Source organism: Acanthaster planci, linkage group LG15 (assembly GCF_054643075.1).
Source record: "Acanthaster planci isolate LZ-2023a linkage group LG15, COTS_SCS, whole genome shotgun sequence".
Taxonomy (NCBI): Eukaryota; Metazoa; Echinodermata; class Asteroidea; order Valvatida; family Acanthasteridae; genus Acanthaster; species Acanthaster planci.
In genome coordinates this window covers 8,053,800-8,076,765 of record NC_141791.1, presented here as the reverse complement: position 1 = coordinate 8,076,765, position 22,966 = coordinate 8,053,800, and the positions used below count along the sequence as shown (strand labels likewise).

At 37.8% G+C, this 22,966-nt stretch overlaps 1 protein-coding gene across 4 annotated transcripts in view; it reads right to left on the bottom strand.

Moving 5' to 3' along the window:
- LOC110986672 (synaptotagmin-like protein 4) overlaps positions 1–20,614 on the bottom strand; it is an 82,615-nt gene extending 62,001 nt beyond the window's left edge. For 2 of the 4 annotated variants that reach the window (XM_022248740.2, XM_087146927.1), the window contains exons 1-5: positions 20,454–20,614; positions 16,164–16,210; positions 15,133–15,214; positions 14,481–14,559; positions 13,181–13,512 (exon numbers count right to left, since the gene is read on the bottom strand). In XM_022248740.2, the coding sequence (XP_022104432.2) occupies positions 13,181–13,362 (182 nt within the window). In that variant the 5' untranslated portion in view covers positions 13,363–13,512; positions 14,481–14,559; positions 15,133–15,214; positions 16,164–16,210; positions 20,454–20,614. Of the gene's footprint in view, positions 1–13,180; positions 13,513–14,480; positions 14,560–15,132; positions 15,215–16,163; positions 16,211–20,453 lie in introns of those variants that run through there. The other 2 variants (XM_087146928.1, XM_087146929.1) reach the window with 2 other exon arrangements.
- Positions 20,615–22,966: the final 2,352 nt, after the last annotated feature.

The following is a 22,966-nucleotide window of genomic DNA, read 5'->3' as shown; positions in this document are numbered from 1 at the left end:
TACTCTTGTTTGGCCGAATAAATAATAATAATAATACCTTCATAACAGCAATCTTCTGTTATGACTGACATCCACTTTTGATTGTATTTCTTTTTAATGGAAAAGCCTAGATGTCCACAAATCTCAGGTACATGTACTCAGCATCCATCTGCAAAATATTTTGCTGCCAATATCACTATGGACAAGATGATTTTGAATGCTGACCATGATGCACATTTCACAGCATTTTTTGCACTGTAAACATGTGCCAACTCAGATATACAATGTAAAAACATTAATTTCACATGAAACACTGACAAACCTACATGTACATGTATGTACGTAACTAAACCAAAACACAAATCTACACTGACTGAAGTGTTATAATTTTTAGTACTTTTGGAAAGTTTTTAAATTGACAAGATGGTGTTGCCATACACATGAACGATAAAGTATGACATGGTGGGGTCCAGTCGAGGAAGAATTACTCATCTTGCAATTTTATTGTGCACTAGACTGCACTGGGACAAGCACAGCGTCCTCATCCTAAATTATGAATTTTAACTTTCAAACTCCACTGCATCATGCATACTAAACATATGGTTGTGTCAAACTGTGGAATCTGATCCAGCAATTGTTATCATACTCTCACATTTCTGGATCAGACCCAGATCAGATCCTTCCTGAAATGGGGATCATATCCAGATCAGACCCCATCCACCTCATCTACACCTTCAGTCAATCCTCCTTTGATCCCCCTTGTGAAATAAAGGGTAAATGTTGTGACCTGAAAGATTAATCCACTGAGCCAACTGACCCATTTGAAGAAGGATATGGGACGGAAAGACCCTTCCCCGCCTTTGTGTTGGTTACTGTTTGATCGGAATCCCAGGAATTCTTTACAGAATTCTAGGGGGGATGTGTTAGGTAACAATAGTCGAGAGTGTGTATAGGGATTGGACAGGTAAGGGGGGTACCCCTCCGTCCCATATCTTGCCTGGTATAAACTGACCCCAACAAGCTCAGGGTTAGTGAAGCAGTGACAATGTCATTGGTAAAGGAAACAAATGTTGGAGTTCTGCCTACCATTTAAGCAACATTTGCAGTTCTTCTGTAAACTCTTACAAAAAAGTGGAACATGTAAAAACACTCAATTTCACATCCATGAAGGGAATGACTCAAGTTTTGAATTTGAGATAATTATTGCCACCCTTCAGTGAGTAATGTAAAAAGCAATACAAATACACTCGTACATACATCAATTACAATCCACAGTACATTCCAATGGATGCAGCATCTACAATAATATGGGCACTGGCCATACATGTGGGAAAAAATAGCGATTGTAAAAACCAATTACATGTAGCCGAATATTAAGAAACCACTTACCCAGTTCTCTGTTTAAAAAACAAAATAAAACCTTGTAAAGACATACATGTATTCTGGTGTGCCTATGCTAATATACATGTAGAAAATTAAATGTATAAGCACAAGAAATTCCACTGTATCACAGACAGTTGTTCATATTTCACAGCAGGTACCGGTAATACACTGGGTCTTGCATAAATGTAGCCTACATGACACTGATGTATAATTGATCCTTTCAGTAGGTAGCTGTTTCTCCCGTGTCTCTTGTCCTCATACAGGTGGAGAAAATTGGACAACTAGCCTGTCACAACCCTGAAAGATGACAACCCGATTTGGTGACGTGTGAATTTCTGGGGTTTCCTGTTCGCATGGCATGGAATTGGTTTCCACATCATGCATCATCAGTATCTTCAGCCAAGCAATGAATTAAAATCATTGGGGCCAATTTTCACAGATACTGGGGAGAAGGAAAAGAGCTTGAACGGATGTTGATTATCAACTGCCAAGAAGGCAGAGAAACTGAAGCACAAAGAATGGCAGCAGAGTCAAATCACCTGTTAGTCCTTGAAATAAGGGTAGAAAGAAAAAGAAATGTTTCCAGCATGCTGAAATTCCATGGGGAGATGAACATAAATGTAAAAGAACAAGCACCTGTACATGAGGAGACTGACGGTAGAAAAGCAGACCCAACTCCACAAACGAATAGCAAAAAATAGAAAGCAAAACAAAAACACCCAAAAGTATAAAATAAACAAAACAAAATTCAAGAAAACAAACAAACAAACAAACAAACAAACAACCTCAACACCCCAACAAACAAACAAACAAATAAAATAATAATAAAATTTGTCAGAACTTTTAAAACTACAACAGAAACCCCAAACAAAACCACCCTTGTGCATTAGATTCCCATCACAGATTCCTATGGCAAATTATGCATACTTCATGGTCAAGTAAACAATCAGAAATTCTGATTTCCTTATTGGAATGTGCAGCTTCATGCATCAGTTCTCACAAGTGCACACGTTGAAGAACTCTCAAGCAATTTATTTACTTTTTTAATGGATGTCATGATATTTCATCATTTGCTAATACATGCGTTGCAGGCATTAGGTGTGAAAAACAGGGTAGGCTTTCACCGTGTTCAGGGGACAAGTTCTTTTGTTAAGGAAATTTAAACCGAGTTGTGGGGACATTTCTGAGTCTCCACAATGTTTTCGGTCCCCACAAAATAGGTAAAATGTCAAGTGTACATGTATGTCCCCACAACTACGGTGCGGGAGTACATGCGTGTGAATCAACAATTGCGCGTACTCCATTCCTTTGCATTACACTTCCTTGTAAAATTCAAAATGACATCGTAATTTAGTACGCTATACACATACGTGTACATATAAAAATGTGGGAAATGACATACAGGTACATGTACCCTGTACTGGTACATGTACGCACAGTACTACTAAACATACCCCTGCTTCCTTCTAGGGGTGTGTAGGAGGAGGAGGGTAGGGAGAAGAGAAGGGAGGTGCAGAAAAGAAAATCCAAACAAGAACCTCAATTTATGCAAGATATTCTTAATACCGGTGGGACAGCTACTATAACATGATCCAATATGTAATTCACAAACTAAATCCAACAGAACAGGATGCTGTAAAACCTTGCCTATGACTAATGGAAGAACTGAGATTGCAAGTCCATGTACAGTGGAACGCTGCTATACCGAATGCTGCTATACCAAACATTCAGCTGTATCGAACATTGTCCTTGGCTCCCAATAATTTGTGCACAGAACCTACCGGTACCAAACACTATTCAGTTGCCGTTTGTAATTCCTGAACGTCAACATGACAAAAAAGTCCGTGTTTTTTAAGTTGGAAAGTGACAAGTGGCCATTATTTCCCCATAGATTAGAAGGGAAAGCCACTAGTTGTCAACGGCACATGTATTGAATAGACCCTGGTTTTGTGACTCCATATGATCGGGTGCGGAAGAAAACCGCACGTACGCACACAGTGGCATTGCACTAACAATAGTCTAAAGAGGGCGCTGCTGATACAAAAATTAACCGAGATTCGCCACAGCATGCATCACAGATCGATACTAAGCAGTTGTTTCACAACGTTTAGGATAAACTTGATATCAATTTTTGACTCACGTTTAAATAAAAAACAAAAATAATTAACAGATACATTTCTGGAAACCTTAAACTTGAATGCAATGGCAAAACATCACGGAAACAGCGAACCAAGGTATCACAAGAGGGTGCACTTCGGTCAGACAATTAAGAGAGGGCACTATTCAACATGGCAACGAAACGTTCAGCAGTTAAATTCCCTACACCAAATGACTGCTGTACCGAACATTTACAAGGACCCCATCTCGTTCATTATAGCGGCGTTCCACTGTTTGTGATACGGACGGAAGACAAGGGACATGTACACGTACATGTACGTGTACATGTATGTGTACCGTATTTGCGTCCAAGGCAACTTTATCAACTGTCAGACAGCATGTACATGTATATGTATATACCGGTACATGTAACCCAAGTGCCACACGCTCAGAAGATCTTCAACTTGGATTCCCCAAGTGCACATGTACATGTACAATGTACACAATGTGTAAAGTTTATAAAGTTCATATACAGATGAATGTACATGTACATGTATTTTTGACATTTACATGTACATGTACGGCCAAGTACTGAAGTACATGTACATGTAAAGTCTGATGAATAGGATGAATTACGAATGCTGCATGTACATCAAAACATTGGACTTGTGTTCAATTTCCCAGTGTGAACTGCTGGATCAGCTTCATCCATTGACTCTCACTTGAGTCTCCATCAGACACAAGAGAGCACTGAGAACAAGCTTTTTGTGAGTTAAATTTGAATAAATCTAGTGCACTGAGTAAATCTGATTGGCTTGATTGCACATTTAAACATAACAATTTGAATTCCCCAGACTATAAAAGACACTGTTATACCTTATTACTTGGGGCATGCTTTTATATATTGATCACCATCTCTGAAATGGACTGGTTCCTTTACAAGTGCCCTTCTATCCATTGAAAAGAGTGTATTGGTAGCAAAAGCTTGCCCCCCATGAGGTACTGTACAGGGGTTTAGCAACAGCTTCTTTAGTATGGAGAACTGAAATTTAAAGAACTTGGTGTACCACATTTTGTTCAAACTTACATGTACATGTAACTTGAAAAGGGCTTTTTGGAGGCTGCACTTACATGTATGTATAGACTTATCCGAAATTACACATCATACACGTAACTGTGGTGGCACTGCACTCACACGCACATTCTTCAGCTTGACGGGTGTGTGTATTTAGCAAATCCACGACACACTATTGGTCAATTAAACAGGCATGTAATGGGCATGTACCACAGGTGTCCATGAGCACTGTACCACTACAGTTAATGGCTTTTAATTCTGGTTCATGTATGTCCCTGTGTTTTGGCTTACATGTACATGTACCATGTATGTACCATTATACTTAGCAGATCCACAGATTATCAGTCATGTGCTGTAAGATATGCATGTATGTACCAGGTGTACAGGAACATGTGCATTTTCCAAGGTTGCACACTGTACCCAATTGCCTTGTTCTGCAGAATGATGCCATGTGTTAATCAAGTCTCAAATTGTAAGAGCAGACTGAGTTATTGTTGGGTGTAAGTTCAGGACCACAATCCATGAGATACATGAGCACACAAGTCAAGGGAATCAAGTTCAATACTGTACATATGCTAAGAATGAATTACATGTACATGAATTGACTGATAATCATGCCTGCTCAACTACTGGAATGAATGTTACGGAAGTTAAAATGTGTTAATACATGTACCTGCACCGCACACCAGAGAGAAATGAAAGCAAATGGATGCACTCAAAGGGAGAGTTATTCAGGAAAATAACATGCAAATAATGAGGAAAAAATGCAATCAAACATGCTTACTCCCTGAGATTATTGCCATGAGGAATAAATGAATGAAAAGAGGAAGGAAATGGAACATAAAATGTTTAACAAAGGTCTACACATTGAATCAATATAAAATGGCACAAAAATATGTTCGTAATGCAAGAAATTTTTAAAAAGCTGGCCTTACATATGAAGTTTACACAAACAAAATAATAGTGTTGGTCACTGCTTTATTACATGAATGTGTGCGCAGCAGAGAAGTTTGCCTCAGACAATTTCAATTTTTACATCGCAAGAAATCAAAAGGACACAAATGGCATGTAAAGTGTGAATGAAGTACACATAATGTACGTGCTACAACTGACCTACAAGTACATGTATGTTCGTACAGGTAATGCATGTACCGGTGCATGTACATGTAAAATCCTGGTTGACTGTACTCTTTCTGCTTAATTTGAATTATACACATACATGTATGATGTACATGTATTACTACTGTTGAGTGCACTCTGCCACTGGCAGTGTAGCACCTCCTAGAGATGCCTTGCATGCTTGACCCTTGACCTGTGTAACTTTCATGTTGTCATGATAAGCTGGTCACATTAAAGTGTTCCCAGAATAAAAGGTCGCCGCCTGCATTGTCATGAAACAACTACATGTACTACCTGTGCCGGTAGGTAACGGTATGAAGTAAACTACAAGTTTTCTTGCTTTAGTGCAAATAGCAAAATTTATACATGTCTTGTGGTTTCTCATGCAAAAAAACTAAAACACAAAACATCACTGTGTGAAATTGCCGGCAGTTTGACAGGGAATTGTTACAGGTTTTACAAAACTTGCTGTAAATACATGTAAATTGATGACAATGAATACTACGGATACTGTCCTTCTGGCATGTTTACCATGAGATTTATTCCTTCGCCACCGTTTCAGAATATTGCAATCTTAAAAAATAAGACCACATGCTTTTTATTTTAAAAAAATGGTCAGAAATATAAAGCAGCAACCACATTGGATAGCTCAAAAAACAGGAAAAAAAACTGTGGCCTTGCAGTTCACTAACAACTCCTTCAAAGCAAACAGGTTGCTAGCTGTGGTGGTTCCCACAGGCCCCTTAACCACTTCCTGCCGGGTACTCCGGGATCGGAGACGTATGGTTTATATGGGTGGCCGGGGTCTCCGAACTCGGACAAAGGAAAGAGGGCCCTGTAACAAAAGACCGTACTCTGAACAAAAGAGCAGGCTGCTGGGCATTACTGACATTTTTCACTCTCAAAAGTGGTGATAATCTAGCCTTGTTTTGAAACTGTATACCAGGGTTTGGGGCATTGAGAGTGAGCGGATTACCACCGCGGACAAAAGCGCTCCACCACCGCAGCGATGAGCCACACAGCACCGCTGCACGCTAATCTGGCCCCTATTGAAAAGGTCAGCCGTGCACTAAGCCAGGTTCGTGAACAAAAGACAGTTATACAACACCGCACAATCTGGGCTCTGTTTACAAGGCTGCTGGCCTGGCTGAAATACTCGGACATCAATGAAGGTCACCTGTCAACTTAGAGTAGTGCCTGAAGATTACTTGGTGTGGCTATAAACGACCGTTAAATGGAATGATGAATTTTTAAGGATTTTGAAAACGGAAAAAATGATAGTCATGCCGGCCCAGCATCATCAACATTGAAAAATGCCCCAGCATGAAGTGGTTAAACAAGAAAAGAACTACATGTGCATGTACTGTACATGTACAGGTATATGTATACACATGTCAGCGATGTACATGTACATGTAGTTGAGACCTGAGGATAGAGACCACAGGGTCCAAAGCAGAGACCAAGACTGCTGTCATGGTGTTACTAGAAATACAGTGACCTGTGGTTACCAGACTATTTGATTTTGTTCCTCAGAATTGATAACATCGTCTATACAAACTTTTGAAAGTAAGTTAGATCATACAAATCCTTCTTGTGATTTTTTCCTCAACGGAACAATAAGGTCTTGTACGCTCAAGACCCCACAAGATCTCAGGACTCTGAAATTGGAACTGAGTTCTTTGAGTCGAGACCTTCAAAAATTGGTTTTGAGACTGTTCTCGATACTGAGACCTGCCTCAAGACCTACATGTACATGTAAGTCATTCAGCTGTTGCAGAGCAAACCTCAAGATTAGCACAGTACCTTTACAAAACATAGTTGTGTGGACTTGACAGAAATCACTTTAATTGCGATTTTGTAATTTTTTTATAAACAGTTAATAGGCTATTTATTGTACAATTGAACATCTTAATTAGAACTAAAATTTGCTTCATTGTTGGGTGCACATCAAGTATTTTGCAAGTACCGGTACAATACATGTATGTACACTAATGTACAGTACAGGTTCGTGTACTGTACATTGTACACGTACAAATGTACATACCAGCCTGGCGTACGTGTGTGTGCATACACGGCAAGTACATGTACATGCGCATGACATACAGAATGCTAGCGCTCTTTAGCTTCCTGCAAAACTGACTACATGTACATTTTCACTATGGAATACAGACATTACACATACATGTAAATGCTAGTAGACATCTTCATGTACTGTACGTGTCACCAAAGGCTAGGCTGACTCTCTAAAATCATTAATCATACACGGCCAACTGCCCAAAAAGTTAATTTGAATGCACTGCTCCAATGTGTTCCACTGTTTATTAAACTACACTAAATGAGGTGTGAACCAGGCTTCTGAGCTGACAGTCGCAGCGGTGACACATTTTTGGTGAAACATGTTCAAAACATTCAGGCCTATCTGAATTAATCAACGATGAAAATTTTTTGGGGTGAGTAACAACTTACTGATCAAAATAATGTCATAATTCACCCTCCATACGTGTACATGTACATGTACAGTACCTCCATAGGAACATGTATCTTACCGGTAGCTTCTTTTTATACATTACGGTACTCTAAAGGAAACCACTTTTGTGACATCAAACTATTTAGTGAAGTGTTGATTATTCTCAATAATACAAGTACAGTTAACTGTACATTCAATTTCCTACAGTTACAATGGAATTTTGATGATAAAGCATGTAATTCTAAAGTTGTAAATACCGGTTTAGTCTTCATTTAAAGAGACAGTGGACTGTGGTTCCTAATTAGCCGCTAAATAAACTCATTTGTTAGTGGTGTAAAAAGTCCCCACCTCCTTACCGTCGTATCGATAGCATTTGACAACTTGAATCTAGCATACCGGTATTTCTACAGATTTGACAGATGTACACATGTAAATCCATTTAGTCTTGTGAGGAAATGAAGACAGTGTGTGTGCACCCTTCAATCTGACGGTGCCGACTACCGGTACATGTACATGTCTCTGTGTGTGACTTGCACTGTGCGTGTGAATGGGAAAAAAACAGTTGTGCACTCAGCTGAAGAAAATAGCTGGGCCAGGAGTAAAACTTTGGTACATGCACATGTACATGTACATAACTATCCAACACTGGAAAATAATTGATTTCATCCCTCATGGCTCAAAGCATTAGTAAAGACAATTTGCTCTCTTGTACAATATCGACAATAGTAGAGGGAAGGATGTGGTTCAAGTTGGGAGAATTGACTTAAAAGGTTGAGATTCTTCGATTCAAATGGGCTCAGACACTTCAATAAAAAAACCTCCACTTTTTTGTTGTTTCTCCGTAACACCATAGAGTGGGTTTTCTATGACTTGAATACATGAAGCACAACGTTAAAATTACATTTTTAAATTCGTCTTTCCACCTTCTTTGTAGCAGTCAAAGGAAGAAATTTCACCATTTTGGATTTGAAAGGTTTCCTAATCATGCAATGTCATTCAACAAGGAAGAACTGGAGTGCCTCCACAGCTTTGTGACACACAAGATACATGTACATGCAGAGATTTTCTTGGGGTACTGCAGGTTCCACTTTATACTTAGTTTTCATGTTAAACAGCTTGTTTGGACAAAAGCAGTGGCCACTTTTTCTTGAAAATAATGCTGGTAGATGATTTTGAAGGATTGATTTTAGAGTCATTTTCAAAAGTTTAAGACCACCTGGAATTTTATTGGTATTTCTTGTCACTGGGCCTGCATTACATTGTCTCACTGAATTATTACTTAGCATGATTTTACAGTGGTGCATAACATCTGTGTAGTGCTATAAACCCATTTGAATGAAATTGTTTGTAAGGCAGGTCTTGTGTGACATTTTGTCTGTAAGGCAGCTTGGGAAAAAAAGCCAGTCTAAGTAATCAGAAATAAAGAAGGAAACACTGAATATTAGACTGTTTAAAACCCCTTCGCGTCGGGAGACAGTAAAATTGAGATTCTCAGCCCATTTTTCAGCTATTATTCTCAGCCCACGCTCGAGCAAAGACGGTGAAAGAAGGCAGACCCTGGCTCTTGTATATATGATTGGCCTTTGTGTGTAGCCCAGAAATGAAAAGACCAAATTTGCATCATAATCACCAGCTTCACAATAGTGCCCACTTTGAAAAGAGGCAACGGGAATGTGGAAGCGTGAGTAGAGCCGCGTGCCACTGAACAATGAGCCTTTTCACTGTGTAATTCAAAGCGTGCAGAGCACGCAGGGCCACAAACCAAAAATTTGCGGTTTGGCAGGTGGCCTTTGTGGCCAAGCGAGGCTGAATTCTTGGAGTCGGCTTTCGGAAAAAAATTCCCGTCGTCAAAGGGATGTCAAATCATGGAAATGTAGTCAAAAATTTTCAATCAAGGTACCAAGGTTACCCATTGAAAGTAAACATGCATGTAAGTTGCCATGATTGATTGGTTTAAGTTCGGTTTTCGTTCAGGTTAATGCATTTTCTATGGCTGCCGAAAACTGCGTGCAATGTAGACTGCGGTTTTCTGCTGTGTGCATACGCCATTACTCATGGTAACGCTCGGAATTCTTGTGAATATATCGCTCTCTACTGGTACTGCTATTTGGCTGTGCTTGCCAGCATGTCGCCTGTACAGTGCACTAGACAAAACAGTAAAACCAATCTTTGGGCAAGACTAACATCAATGCTGATACCATGGATACTGGGAGACTTCAGAGAGATCTGGGAAATCAGACATGAATGTAAACGTGCATAAAGGTACAGTACATTCACCTGTAAAGGATTAGATCATTAACCAAAGGTACAGTACATAAAATCTTTGGTTAATTTTTTTATACTCCTTTTACGAGTACATGGAATATGGACATTCATACCGGTATGTGGTTCCATATCTTTCTACAACATTGCTTGTCAAGAAAACTAGCTACATGTACAATGTACATGTAGCTGTATGTATAGGATTCGAGCAGACTCTTTAACATGTCTAAGATGGGAGGGGAATGGGACACTGTCATGGTGACTAACCATGTGGTGTCATATACACGTACTAGTTCTTACCACTGGTACAAACTGAATCAAACCAAGCATGTACAGTACATGTACATGTAGCATGACATGAATGGCTGTCATGCTGAAGGTCTATAAAGCCATTGGTGGGGGCAGCTGATACTAATGGCTGTTTACCCACTGCTGTGCAAAGACCTTTTTTTTATTTTGCTTTCGCAGTCAGCTACCGGTATAGTACTGTAAGTTGTCCAGAAAGACAGGTATACGTAACTTGATTTAGATGCCATTTGCACCAAGTCTGAAGGTCAACCACTAGCATAAAAGTCAATATGAATTTTACAAGGGGACCTTCTCAAAACAAAGCACGTACATGTACATGTACCTTCATGTATGTGTAACATGCATACCGGGTAGTAGTATGTACATATAGAGTGTTCACTTGTCAATAAATTGAAGCGGTAGCAGCTGTCTATACTTTGTTGTACTATAACTTGAAGGAACCTGAATTACCTGATCAAATGAGCTACATGTAATCAGTGTTTTACATGTAGCTAGCGAGCCATGCAGCCCTGTTTTGCACGTGTTTTGCATTTTTTCAAGCACGGCCTGGCAGTGCAAATCAAGCCATGCACTACTTAATTTGACGCTTGTGTAATCTAGATCCCGAAAATGTGAAAATAAAATCTGAGCAAAAATTCAGTCGTTTCCCATGCTTTTCCCATCAACCAAGTCTAAAATAGAAAATACGCTGCAGTAAATTACCGGTACATGTACGCTGGGACTACCATTTGGATGTTTGGTTCGAACGTATCAACGCCGGCAGGCGGGTTCCCTTACTGACAAATAATAAACTGCTGTACCATATCTATCAACTTGTAACAAAATGAATACAGGGAGCCATACTTGTTCACCAGCGATCGCTTGTACATGTAATTAACCTCATTCCCATGGCAACTGTTAGCCGCCATATTCAGATATTGCGCCCACTCTCGCACGAGGTAGTCCATGGGGACGAGGTTGACATATAATCGTCGGGGCTTGCGCTGCATGCTCACTACATGTAATTCATCTAGAATGAAACGAAAAATAACAGATTTCTTCCCTAAGGCAAGGGCTGGCCTACACGTAATCTTTGTTATTGTCAATAATCAACATGAAGCTTGTTTAGGTTCTTCTGCCTTAACAATGGAAAAAAAATTGTTGAACTCTTTCGATGCCAAGTTTCAGGCTCGTGCACAAGCGCGAGCACGTGGCCTGCCTGTATGGTGTACGTGGGTGCGTGGACAGTGTGATGTACACGCACTATGCATGTACATGTACGACATGTATTTTTTCATCCACATTGAAGTTGAGTCTTGTAGTCAATTTGCTTGTTCTTAATCTTAGCCAAATTGCTGTAGGAAACATGTACATGTATATGTATGTAGGAATACTGGGATTCATTTTATATCATTATTTATATTTGTTTGCTTATCACATAATAACCTAAATGTACTGTATTGCAAAAAAAGGCACAAAAAACAAGTGCCAAGTACTGACCTGCATTATTACTGTACCTGCATACCAATTTTTTCAAAACAAAATAAAGTGGTGATGAGAAATCTGTTAAAAGCTGTATGTCATTATTTGCTTCTTTGTTGTAGGGTTGTTTGATCACACTACATGAAACAACAATTGCACACAGTTTTACAACTTAATTTTTTTCTAAAAGCTGTTATTTTTTGTTGAAAAGGCAAAAATCTCATGAAAAAATGTTAGAAATTCATCAGAGACCACCTGAGAGCATCTAAAATAAGCAGAGCTTCCAGAACCCTTATGCAGGCCCTGGATCCTGGCCGAAAGGGACTTCGCGCTGCGTGCTTGTATTGCGTGCTTCAAGTTCGCGCACAAATTTTGGACTCTAACAAGATTGCACTCCCTGTTTTTCATTCTGCACGCCCACTTTTCAAATCCTAGCTAAAACACTGCATGTAATTAAGGTGTTGATCATTTTTCCCAAAGAATAAAATCCAATACTCCAAAAAAATCTGAAAACTAACATTTTCTTTTTTAGAATACAGTACAGTGCAGGTACATGTACCTGTATTTTGAATTACACTGTGCTTACCAAATGATGGTTCTTGTAAATCTATCTACCGCTGGAACAATTCTAAGAGATACATGTATATGTGTAGATACATGTATTCTGTAAGAGTACAGCATAACACTTAAAGGTAGCAATATTAATCTCTTTGAAATCAAGTTTATTCTGTGATGATGTTAATTTATGCCAAAGGGGAACCCCACTGGCAAAAGCAACATTCACATCGCTGGTGCATACGTCTTCATATGCATATTCATCATTAGTTACAGAACAGATCCAACGAGGCTATAATTCTTCTCTTTACAATATGCCACCATTGAACAGTTACCAAGTTTTCCCAAACTCCATACTTGTTGTCCAAGCAAATGAAAATGTACCGTAATATGCCAGGAATTTTTCTTGAAGAAAACTAACACAGAAAAAATCTGATGAGAAATAAAAATGGTTTAAAACTTCCACAACTCACTTGACTCGTTCTTGGTCATGCTGTCGTAGCTGTTCATCACGTTCCAGTACCAAAAGAATGATGTTACGCTCTTCCTCTGACAGATGCTCTAAGTTGATCAATGATGGGGAGAGGCGCTGGGACACCATCTGCCCAACACTCCCTGAGGACTCTTGGTGTGATAGCTTCTCACTGGAAGACATGAGTGAAGGGTGAAGAGAATGAAGGAGGCAAAAGGGGTAGAGGAGGCACTATTTCACCTGATGAAGACAACAGTGTTGGGTGTGATACATTTATGTATGAAGGCTGAATATGCAGGTCAACAGCATCTGTGCAGTGTTAACATCACACATCTGTAGAGGAGACACAAGAAAATGGATCGCTTTGTTAGTAATAGATAGCATACATGTACATGTACATGTACGCTTCTGTCATGCACTATTCAGGTGAATTCCAAAGCAGTTAACATATTCCTAATGCCAATTTGTGTTCAACCCTCTTCCAATCAGGTCCAAATGTTTTGAGCCGTATAACGTATATGTAATGTAGTCAATTTCATAAATACTGCTGAAAACTGATCTTAGTAATCTCTTGGTCATATTTGTAAAAACAGTGGAAAAAAGTGGTCTCCAAAAGTCTGAAAAAAAATCACTTGAATGACACAGAAATTTCAGATTTGGTGTCAATCAACTCCCAGACAACCCTTCAGGCAAATCTAGGCAAGTCACGCAGAAGGGTGTCTGAATTGGGACACAATGTACGTGTAACAATAAAATTCAAAGTTCACACTATGAGTATAAATAAGCCAACTAAATCCTGATTATCAACAGAGGATAACATTTAAAATCTAGAGCTCAATTGAAATTTGTATCATGTCTCTCGATTCTATAATATATGTACATGAATGTACTTTGACTTCAGTAATTATCCATGTACATTCACAGCACAATGTACCAGTACAATGCTGGTTCTAACTTTTCTACTGCTAGTATGTGTATAACCATGTACATATTCAACGTGTATACTTTTTTTGCTATGCCATAAATGTCAAGATAGACAGAAGTGTCAGAATGTCTACAAGGGGCCTATGAACAAAATAAATTGCTCATGCTAATTGTTATACACTGAGGTTTCTACAAATGTAAATGTTCCACAAGTACATGTACAGGCAGTTCAGTGATATGAATTCAAGAATCTCCCTGAAATGTGACATCAAATATCCTAGCTAACAATGAACTTAAATGAAAATGAAATGTGTAAAATAAACACTTAATGGGTGAATATTAGTTCCATCTTAATGTTTAAGCAAAGGTGAACTCACTGGAATCTGCTGTGCCTTCCCAACGAAGGGGCCATACAGTCACCAACTGGCAATGATGCACCTTTCTATCTTTGAATTACTGAGTGGAATGAAAGCAGTATGTATAGTGCATGAGTGTGTTAGCTGCATTCCTGTCTTCCTCAACCACACTAAAAGCCACTCCCACTACACCACTGTCACCATTCACATGATTATCCCATTGTACTGTATAATGCATACCTCTATACCAGCATATTATACATGTAATCTATGCATTATGAACGCCTGGATGACAATGAACGTGTGGGTTAAGAAAACTCAGCAGATCTATCAAACATGCCATACCCCTGTTGATATGTACATTTAATCTAAGTAAACACTGATAATATTGGTATAGGGTATACATATGTGCATCATACAAGTAGATACATGTACACGTACATGTACACGTACATGTACATGTATATTATTCTGTTAATTGCCTGCCACACTTTTTACAGAGTATGTATAGATGTACTGGCATAATATCTTTCCAAACAAACTTTATGTCCCATATAAAAGTCACTGGACTGGCAGAAAGTGGGATATTATAACAATGTACACGTACATGTCAGTCATACTCCTAAGTGCAATGATGATCCATGTACAGTACCTGTGTCTCCTCTCTCCTTACCTCATAGTCTACATATGGAGCCTTGTTCTCTGTGTCCTTCCTGCCAAGAAAGGAGAGATGTGCTAGCAGCTCAAGGAATACTCTAGATACTGTAAATGTACGACAAAGATGTAAAGTAAAGTTTACAGTAATACCAAATTACACTGTACATTAAATTTACAAGCCTAGGAATTAACATAATACATGTATAAAAATACGATTATATTTCAACATACATGTTACATGACACCATTTTTGGGCCCAAAAAACAGAAATGATAAGATCAAGGCACATATGTACAATACAAGATATACGTACCAGTACAGTATACAATTGGCCAATTGCTGAGTCAGTAATTGGTAATCGGAGAAGTATTATCCAAAGTTTACAATACAGTATTGCTTAGCAGACCAACAGGCCAATACAATTTGTACCGACACGCTCGACCAATCACATGTAAAATATTCAACGATCATCAATCGTTTCAGAAATTTACTTGAAGAGTACCTATATGGTACAGTTGACAAGAAGTTCTCGTACCAATACTTGTACAATGTACATGTAAGGAAAAGCCAAAGAAAATACATGTACTAATTCTAACCCTACACAATACTACAAATTACTACTTGTAGTAAAATGTAGTAATCAGCGCTGTCGCTTGTAAGGGGACATGACCTTATTGTTCTCTGAAGCTATAATATACTTCCTCAAATTATGGACCATTAGCTAATGTTCAACTTTGAGGTTCACTTTTCCTGAAGAAAACAGCAATGAATGAATTCCCAATGTCTGATGTAATGAGGGAAGTCATGGCTGATATCTGGAACAATGATGACTGTGTCCATCTTTCAAATTAATTGGGGTTAATTAATTAAAGCTTCGAACGTCAGCATTTTTGATGGGCGTGAACAACCTGTTGAAATGCCAGCCAATAAAATTTACCGAGGAATGATAATCCCCGTGGTTATTTTACACAGATTTATATGAGGTGAAAGGTGATAATATTTACACATATTAAAATCACAATCACAAAATCAAAAAGTACCTCTCACATTTAATTGGGTCCTGAGAGGCAGTCGTGAACGTCATTCAAAATCGACTGCAAAAAAAAAAAAGTAAAATCAAAATCGATATGCAACACAAGCTTTAAAAAGAGTGCAAAAAAGTACTCCCGGACAATCATCATTTTACGACGGGACCAACAACATTTCAAAGTACATTTTTGAAAAGCAAAGTCTAAAATACCGATCATGGCGATTTTGCAGCTCCCGTCATTATCTCGCAGTGCTGTTAGAGAAACATTTCACTGCATCGTGACCTGTTTGACCTTTGACATCAACCCAGATAGTGCGCACTCTTTTTCATTCAATATTCATGAGCCCCTCTATGGAATGGCAATGCTCCAGGATTTTTCTCTTTGGACCAAGGTTTCTCGAAAGAAATTCGGTCATACTGAATGACGTTTGAAAAAAAAATGACATCTGAGACATAAAATACGATTCATGATGAAAATCTAATTCGCAGAGTTGAGAATTTTTATGTAATTTTTCAGCAGGGATATCTCCAAAATAAACAGCAAAATCAATATTGCACATGGAAGTTTCAAGCACTACATGTGACAGCGTTTTCAGCATTCTCGAACGTCATGCATTTTTTGTCAAAATTCTCCGACGTCATCAAAATTCTGTCAAATATGACGTTCGCAGTGAACATATTGTACTCATACATTTTTGATATGCATGGAGTCAAGCTTAAAGATAATTTTTGGTGGTTGAAAGGTATAAGACTGGCAGTTATGCTGGTATAGTGAGAGTGATTATCAACGGTAAGAGAATGAAGAGAGCCAAACTTTTCTCATCATTTTCCGTCAATTCTGTGATCTTTTTTTCGTGGCTTATATTTTTACAGTTATTTCTTGGGTGATTTAAAATATATCAGTTGAAAAATATACTAAATTCTCCTTGTTGTTTAGAGAAGTTTTGAAATCAAGTCCTCAGGTGCAAATACTTTGACGTAAAACTTTTAACTGAATTCAACTCCATTTAATTTGCACTGGAAGCCAACCAAATGTACACATTATGCCAAATTATCCCCAAATAATCATTTTCATAAATCTGAAGGTGCTGATTTGTATTTTACATGATCAAAGTCACTCTTTTAGAGTTTTGAAAAATGAAATCCGGAGTTGCATTTTGGTTTATTGTTCTCTGTACAAGTAACAATGGAAGTAACCTAGTCAGAATTAATAATTTGTAGTGCTAGGCCCCTCAGGCTCACTCTGTTACTTAAGTATTTTGAGGTACTGAGTAGTGTGAGCCAAACAATTTGCTTGGCAGTTGGAGTAAGTACACTGTAATGACAACAAATCACTTGTGTGAACCCAGTGGAAGGAAGATTCTACAAAAGGGCAAAGAGATCTATTTGTGTGTTCTAAAGGACAGGTACAAAGTATATATATGCAGGATATGTACCGGTACAACTTTGCTAAAAACACTCTTTATAAATTGCCAAGGATCTGGTCTCTTGAATCTCTTTAAAACCTTGACAAACACCATATTTTGTCCATGCATGTATACCTTTCATTCCCTGCAAATAGACTTGACTTCAAGTCAGAAAAGCAGTCTGATTTCAGGTCTGAAACAGGCTGGGTTTTAACACACCCTAAACGAGAAAAACTTGAAATTTACTTCATAATGAATCTGATTGTATGATGGCACACAGCATACAAAATGTACATGTACATGTAGCAAGAAAAATTCTCAATTTTCTTGAACACAACTTTGGAAACTGCTGTATCTTTCTGGCAATACTACTGGTGCTAGAAATTGTATACATGTATATGCAATATGCATAAAAAATCCTTTTTCGGTTTCTTGACCTTTCTTTTCCTTGGAATGTCCTTGCAGTGCTGGATTAGTAGATTACCAACAATGTGACTGGAAAACACATTGAGGCTTGAAATATTCAAAATCCAAGTTAAAGGCACAAGTAAGAGATGGAAAAAACCCAATCAAAGACAAATTTTCAGAATAAATGAACAATACACTCTGTAAACTGTACCGGTACCTTTTGTGCAACTTCTGACAAAATTATTTACGCTGAGTTGCATTTTATCTACATACATGTACATTGTACATATACTGGTGCCATGCCTTGCCATGCATGTCTACTGCAGAAAACTGGTGACAAATGCAACTGTTCATACAGACCTTTCTAACTAAAAAAAGTATGGCATATTGTGGATCAAAAGTAATATCTGAACTTGAATGGTTTGTGCCTCTAGCTATTGGATACACTGCAACCCTGACAATGCACGTCCTTCTCACTGCCTGTCCTTGGATTTTTAACAATCACTTCTTTGTACAAAAATTTTCGAACTCAGGGCACATGTACTGGTACTGTACAGAGTATGTCCCACACAAGTACCATTATAACTACAGATGGGTTGAAAAAATACTTGTACTGGTGCATGTATTGTGGAGCTCTAAACAAATACTCAGCAATCTCCTCAATCAATGATGGAGTGCAATTGCCAACTTGACCAAAATCTGGTACACTGAGTTCTTTAAATTCACGTGAACATAACACTTGAATTCTCCTTAATAAAACCATTGTTGCTATACCTCGTGATTCGGGCAAACTTTTGCACAGCGACCACCATCTCTGGAATGGACTGGTTCCTTTGTGCCCTTCTCATCCATTGAGAACAGAGTATTGTTGCAAGGCATCTCTTATGTTACTAGCGACAGTGTCTTTAGTCTGGGAAATTCAAATTGTTATGTTTATGCGCAGTCAGATAATTCAGTGCACCAGATTTTATACAAATTTAACTCGCAAATGGCTTATTGCAGGGCAACGTGCATACCAATAATGCCCATAAGATATTGCAATGTAGGGCTGTGCTATCTAATATATCTGATTATTCGATCGATTATCAAATATTTGAATATTATTTTCCGAATTCGAATATTCGAATGCAAATTTAATAAAAAGCAGATTGAAATGAAAAGCAACAGAATACATCTTACAATTCAAAAAGTAAATTCCTTAAAAATTTAAAATAGAAACTTTCAACGGGGCAAGAAGTATTGTTCTTCTCTTCCATCTTGCTTAATCATGGATAGAGATAGTCCTCGTAGTGAGAAGCTGTTGTAGTGATTACTGAGTGCATTATTCCAACTGATTTTTTTAATTATTTGAGGTGCAACCGAATATCTGGACATTTGATTGAATTGAAGGTTGAATATTTGAATAGTGAATTATTTGAATTGACTCAGCCCTACTGCAATGCCTTAACGATATTTAAAGTGGAAATGAAAGGTTTTGATCATGCCAATTGAGCTACTGTAATGCCTCAAAAGATAACGTGGAAAAGAAAGCTTATAGATTGGCAATGATAATTGTGCAATGACGTAACTATAGACATGAAAGAATTCTGAAGTTGCATTACGGTTACCATAACTAGGCCTATAGCGTAACTATAGATATGAAACAATTTTGAAGTTGCAGTACAGTTACCATTACTAGGCCTATGGCCACTACAAAAATTACATTTCCCCTCATTTGGCCAACATGTAGGTCTAAATGTATATGAAATTACATTACTGTTAGTTTTCCTAGCCTATTTATGTACATGTACGTTTATAGGATATTGTCATTTTAAAACCTAAAGCAACTCCAAGCATGTTTGAGATGTGGAATTAGCAGTTTGTGATCCCTTTGGAAAGAGTTCCGTATTATACATGTATGTATGGACGCTACTTGACGCCCTATGCACAAACTTAGTATGACTTGAGTGTCTGAAAAACTGTAAGTATTTCCTTAACAGTTAATCACCTTTTTAAACATTTGGACATACATGTAGTCAGGCTCCAAAAGTTAAAGCAATTTGTAGGGTCCAAGTAACTGTAGTGTTTCCTCAATAAACGACTTGGTATTTTCCCTCCTAAATTGAACTTTTCTGGACGTGATTTTGCTTTTATGGTGGCAAAGAGGTCACTGTACAGTGTAGGTAATAATGACTGGCGTCCGTACATGTACATGTATATGGAACTCTTCCCCTAGCCCAGCCTACCCACGCTGCCATAGAACTTACTCGTCGCTGCTGCAGTGCTCGCTGGGCCTAAAGTTTGGCAAGGGAGCTAGACAAGTTTTAGAAACCACTTTTTCCGAACAGTCCATCAAGGCCTAAATGAAATACTCGTAAAAATAAACTAGCCTAGGCCTACCAAAGAAATTAAATACAGTGTACTTCCATACAGGCCTAATGGTACCATCACTTCCATGAACTGTTGCTGCAGTAGTCTTGTCGAAGGTCTAAGTAGTAGAAGTTTCCAACTTACATGACTTACTCGGGCATACAGTTTGCAGCATTTGGTTTGGAAGCTAAGAGACCTTGTGCTGTGCCGGTGCATTGGTCTACTGCCGTGTACTCCATCCAGGCTACACGCAGTACTCAGCTTGGCCGCATCCCTGCGATGTACATGTATCTTGTCAACCGGGCTGTATCTACGGTGGCCCATAACTGTCACGGCAAAAGCAAAAGCGCCACAGCAAAAGCTGAAACGCCACGGTAAAAAAGACGCTCCGGCAAAAAACAAATTCACTCCGGAAAAACCAAAGTACCGTGGCAAAAAAAGATTCGCCACGACAAAAGCAAACACATAGGCTTAGTTTTGGAGGGGGATCGAGACGACAATCTTGGCCTGCATCCGAACACATAATGCTGTTGCACCATCTTTTAAAGGTTGCACCGATGTTGTGACTAAAACATTTTAAAATAACATACAGCATAGAAATATTCTGTAAAAAACAAGTTGTGATAACATTATGCAAATGCCCTAATTGGATATTTATCTGACGTGTTAAATAAAAGTCATCTAATTATTGTGAATTGTTTGAAACAGGTTTTATAGCCGGAAAACAAATTTCGCTAAATTTATATTTGTTGGCATTATTTAGAAGTTTACCAAATTTGCATCCCTACGTTTTGAACATGTTACCTGAACCCCGCGTATTTATAGCAATGCTTAAAGATGTTTTTAAAACTGTTATTATGATGATATGATGTTGTGTTACTAAAATTCGTATTTAATTTTATAAATGTTTGAATAGACGAAACCATCACCAGCGCTATATTAATTATTTTTAATATATGTTTGAGTGGTTGTTGTATTTTCACAGCATCAATTAAACATTAGTAGCAGTACAGAAATGCTTAATGACGTGAATTCAATATACTTGTACTACTGTAGTCAATATGCTGAGTAAATAGTAAGGAAATGTAGTGTGCCGTTGTTGATAACATTTTCAAAATACGTGTTTGATGTTTGAATCAACGGAACATTCGCTTATGTTTAAATAAGTCAATTAAACATCACTTATTATGTTTAAAACCTGCTTATTAAAAAATGTATTTCACTAGATTTGATATTTTTTTTAAAAATATAGTAACAATTCAAATGGACAGTTCCAAGTTAAAATGCTGTCAATACAATGTACTTGGAAAACTGCAGCTAAGATAAGAAAATATCGTACAAATATTATACGAACGATTTGGAAACGTTCTTGGAACATTTCATGGATGTTTGAATTAGCTGAACTACCGCTGACGTTTACAATACGTTAAATAAACATCATAAATTTAAAAAAATTACCAATTAACGGTTGAGACATATTTGAAATAAAAGATAAAAGAAGCGCATTGATGTTCTCTAAATATTATTTTAACACTGTTCTTTTGTTTTTGACATGTTTTGATGTTGTTTTGGATGACGTTGAATAAATATTAAACGTTTCGAACTTTCCAATATTTCCATCGATGTGTGGGTCTACGGAAGTGTCGATAATGTTTACAAATTGTCGCTTAAGTATCACACAACAATATTGGAAACCTTTTTTGGGCAAAAATATATATTTTAATTTATAACGTCGAAAACCGTCCTCGTTTTCACATTTCAGTATATTACATGTTCTTTTATATTATGAAATGTTGTTCATTACTACAGACAAATATTTTTAAAAACCCAGGAACATTTTCATACATATTTTAAAGATGTGATTTACATGTTTGTACTGTGGCTGTAATATATATATAACACAAACACTGTTTGACAAGTCTACAACATTCTTAAAAATGTTTCAAAATACTACGATTAATGTGAATGTTGTGACCGTTGGTCGGTGTTGTATGACAGCGTTGTGCATGTCATAATTAAGACGTTAATATAATGTATTTACATAATATCTATTGACGTTATGTGGGCCTGGTCATCAAGCGTTGTTGCAATTCTCACCAACTTTTTGAGTTTTGTTCAAAAGTGATATGTACACAATGAGTACACAATGAAAGTATGTTGTAACATTGATGTTCCAAAGTTCCAAAGAAACAAATTTGCCAAAATTGTAAAATAAATGCCACACAATGTTTTCTTGCGTGCTTACTGTGACTAAGGAGGACAGTGATATAGGAGTTTATAAATACCATTTAAAGAAGTGGCTTACTGGAGAGCCGTCAACAGTCATCTACGTTGTGTTCGTGTTTTAGTTTCAGGAGTGATGTACGGATTATACAAACTTGGTGTCGTTAGCTTCAGGAGCAATCGAAAAATCGGGATTGAAATGAGTGCACGTTGTTGAGAAAACAAGGCACAATGCCATAGCATTATTAAAACCCTATTTTGAATACTTTAGTATAACATGTATGTCAACGTGACTTCATAAGATTTTGGAAAGGTGGGTGCACTCGTCAGTATACAGTTACCTTGAAGAAAATAACTTCATTCCCAGTTGCCAGTCATGATTTAGACCCTTGTACTCAACTGAAACCACCCTACACGATTTGACAAATAGGTGT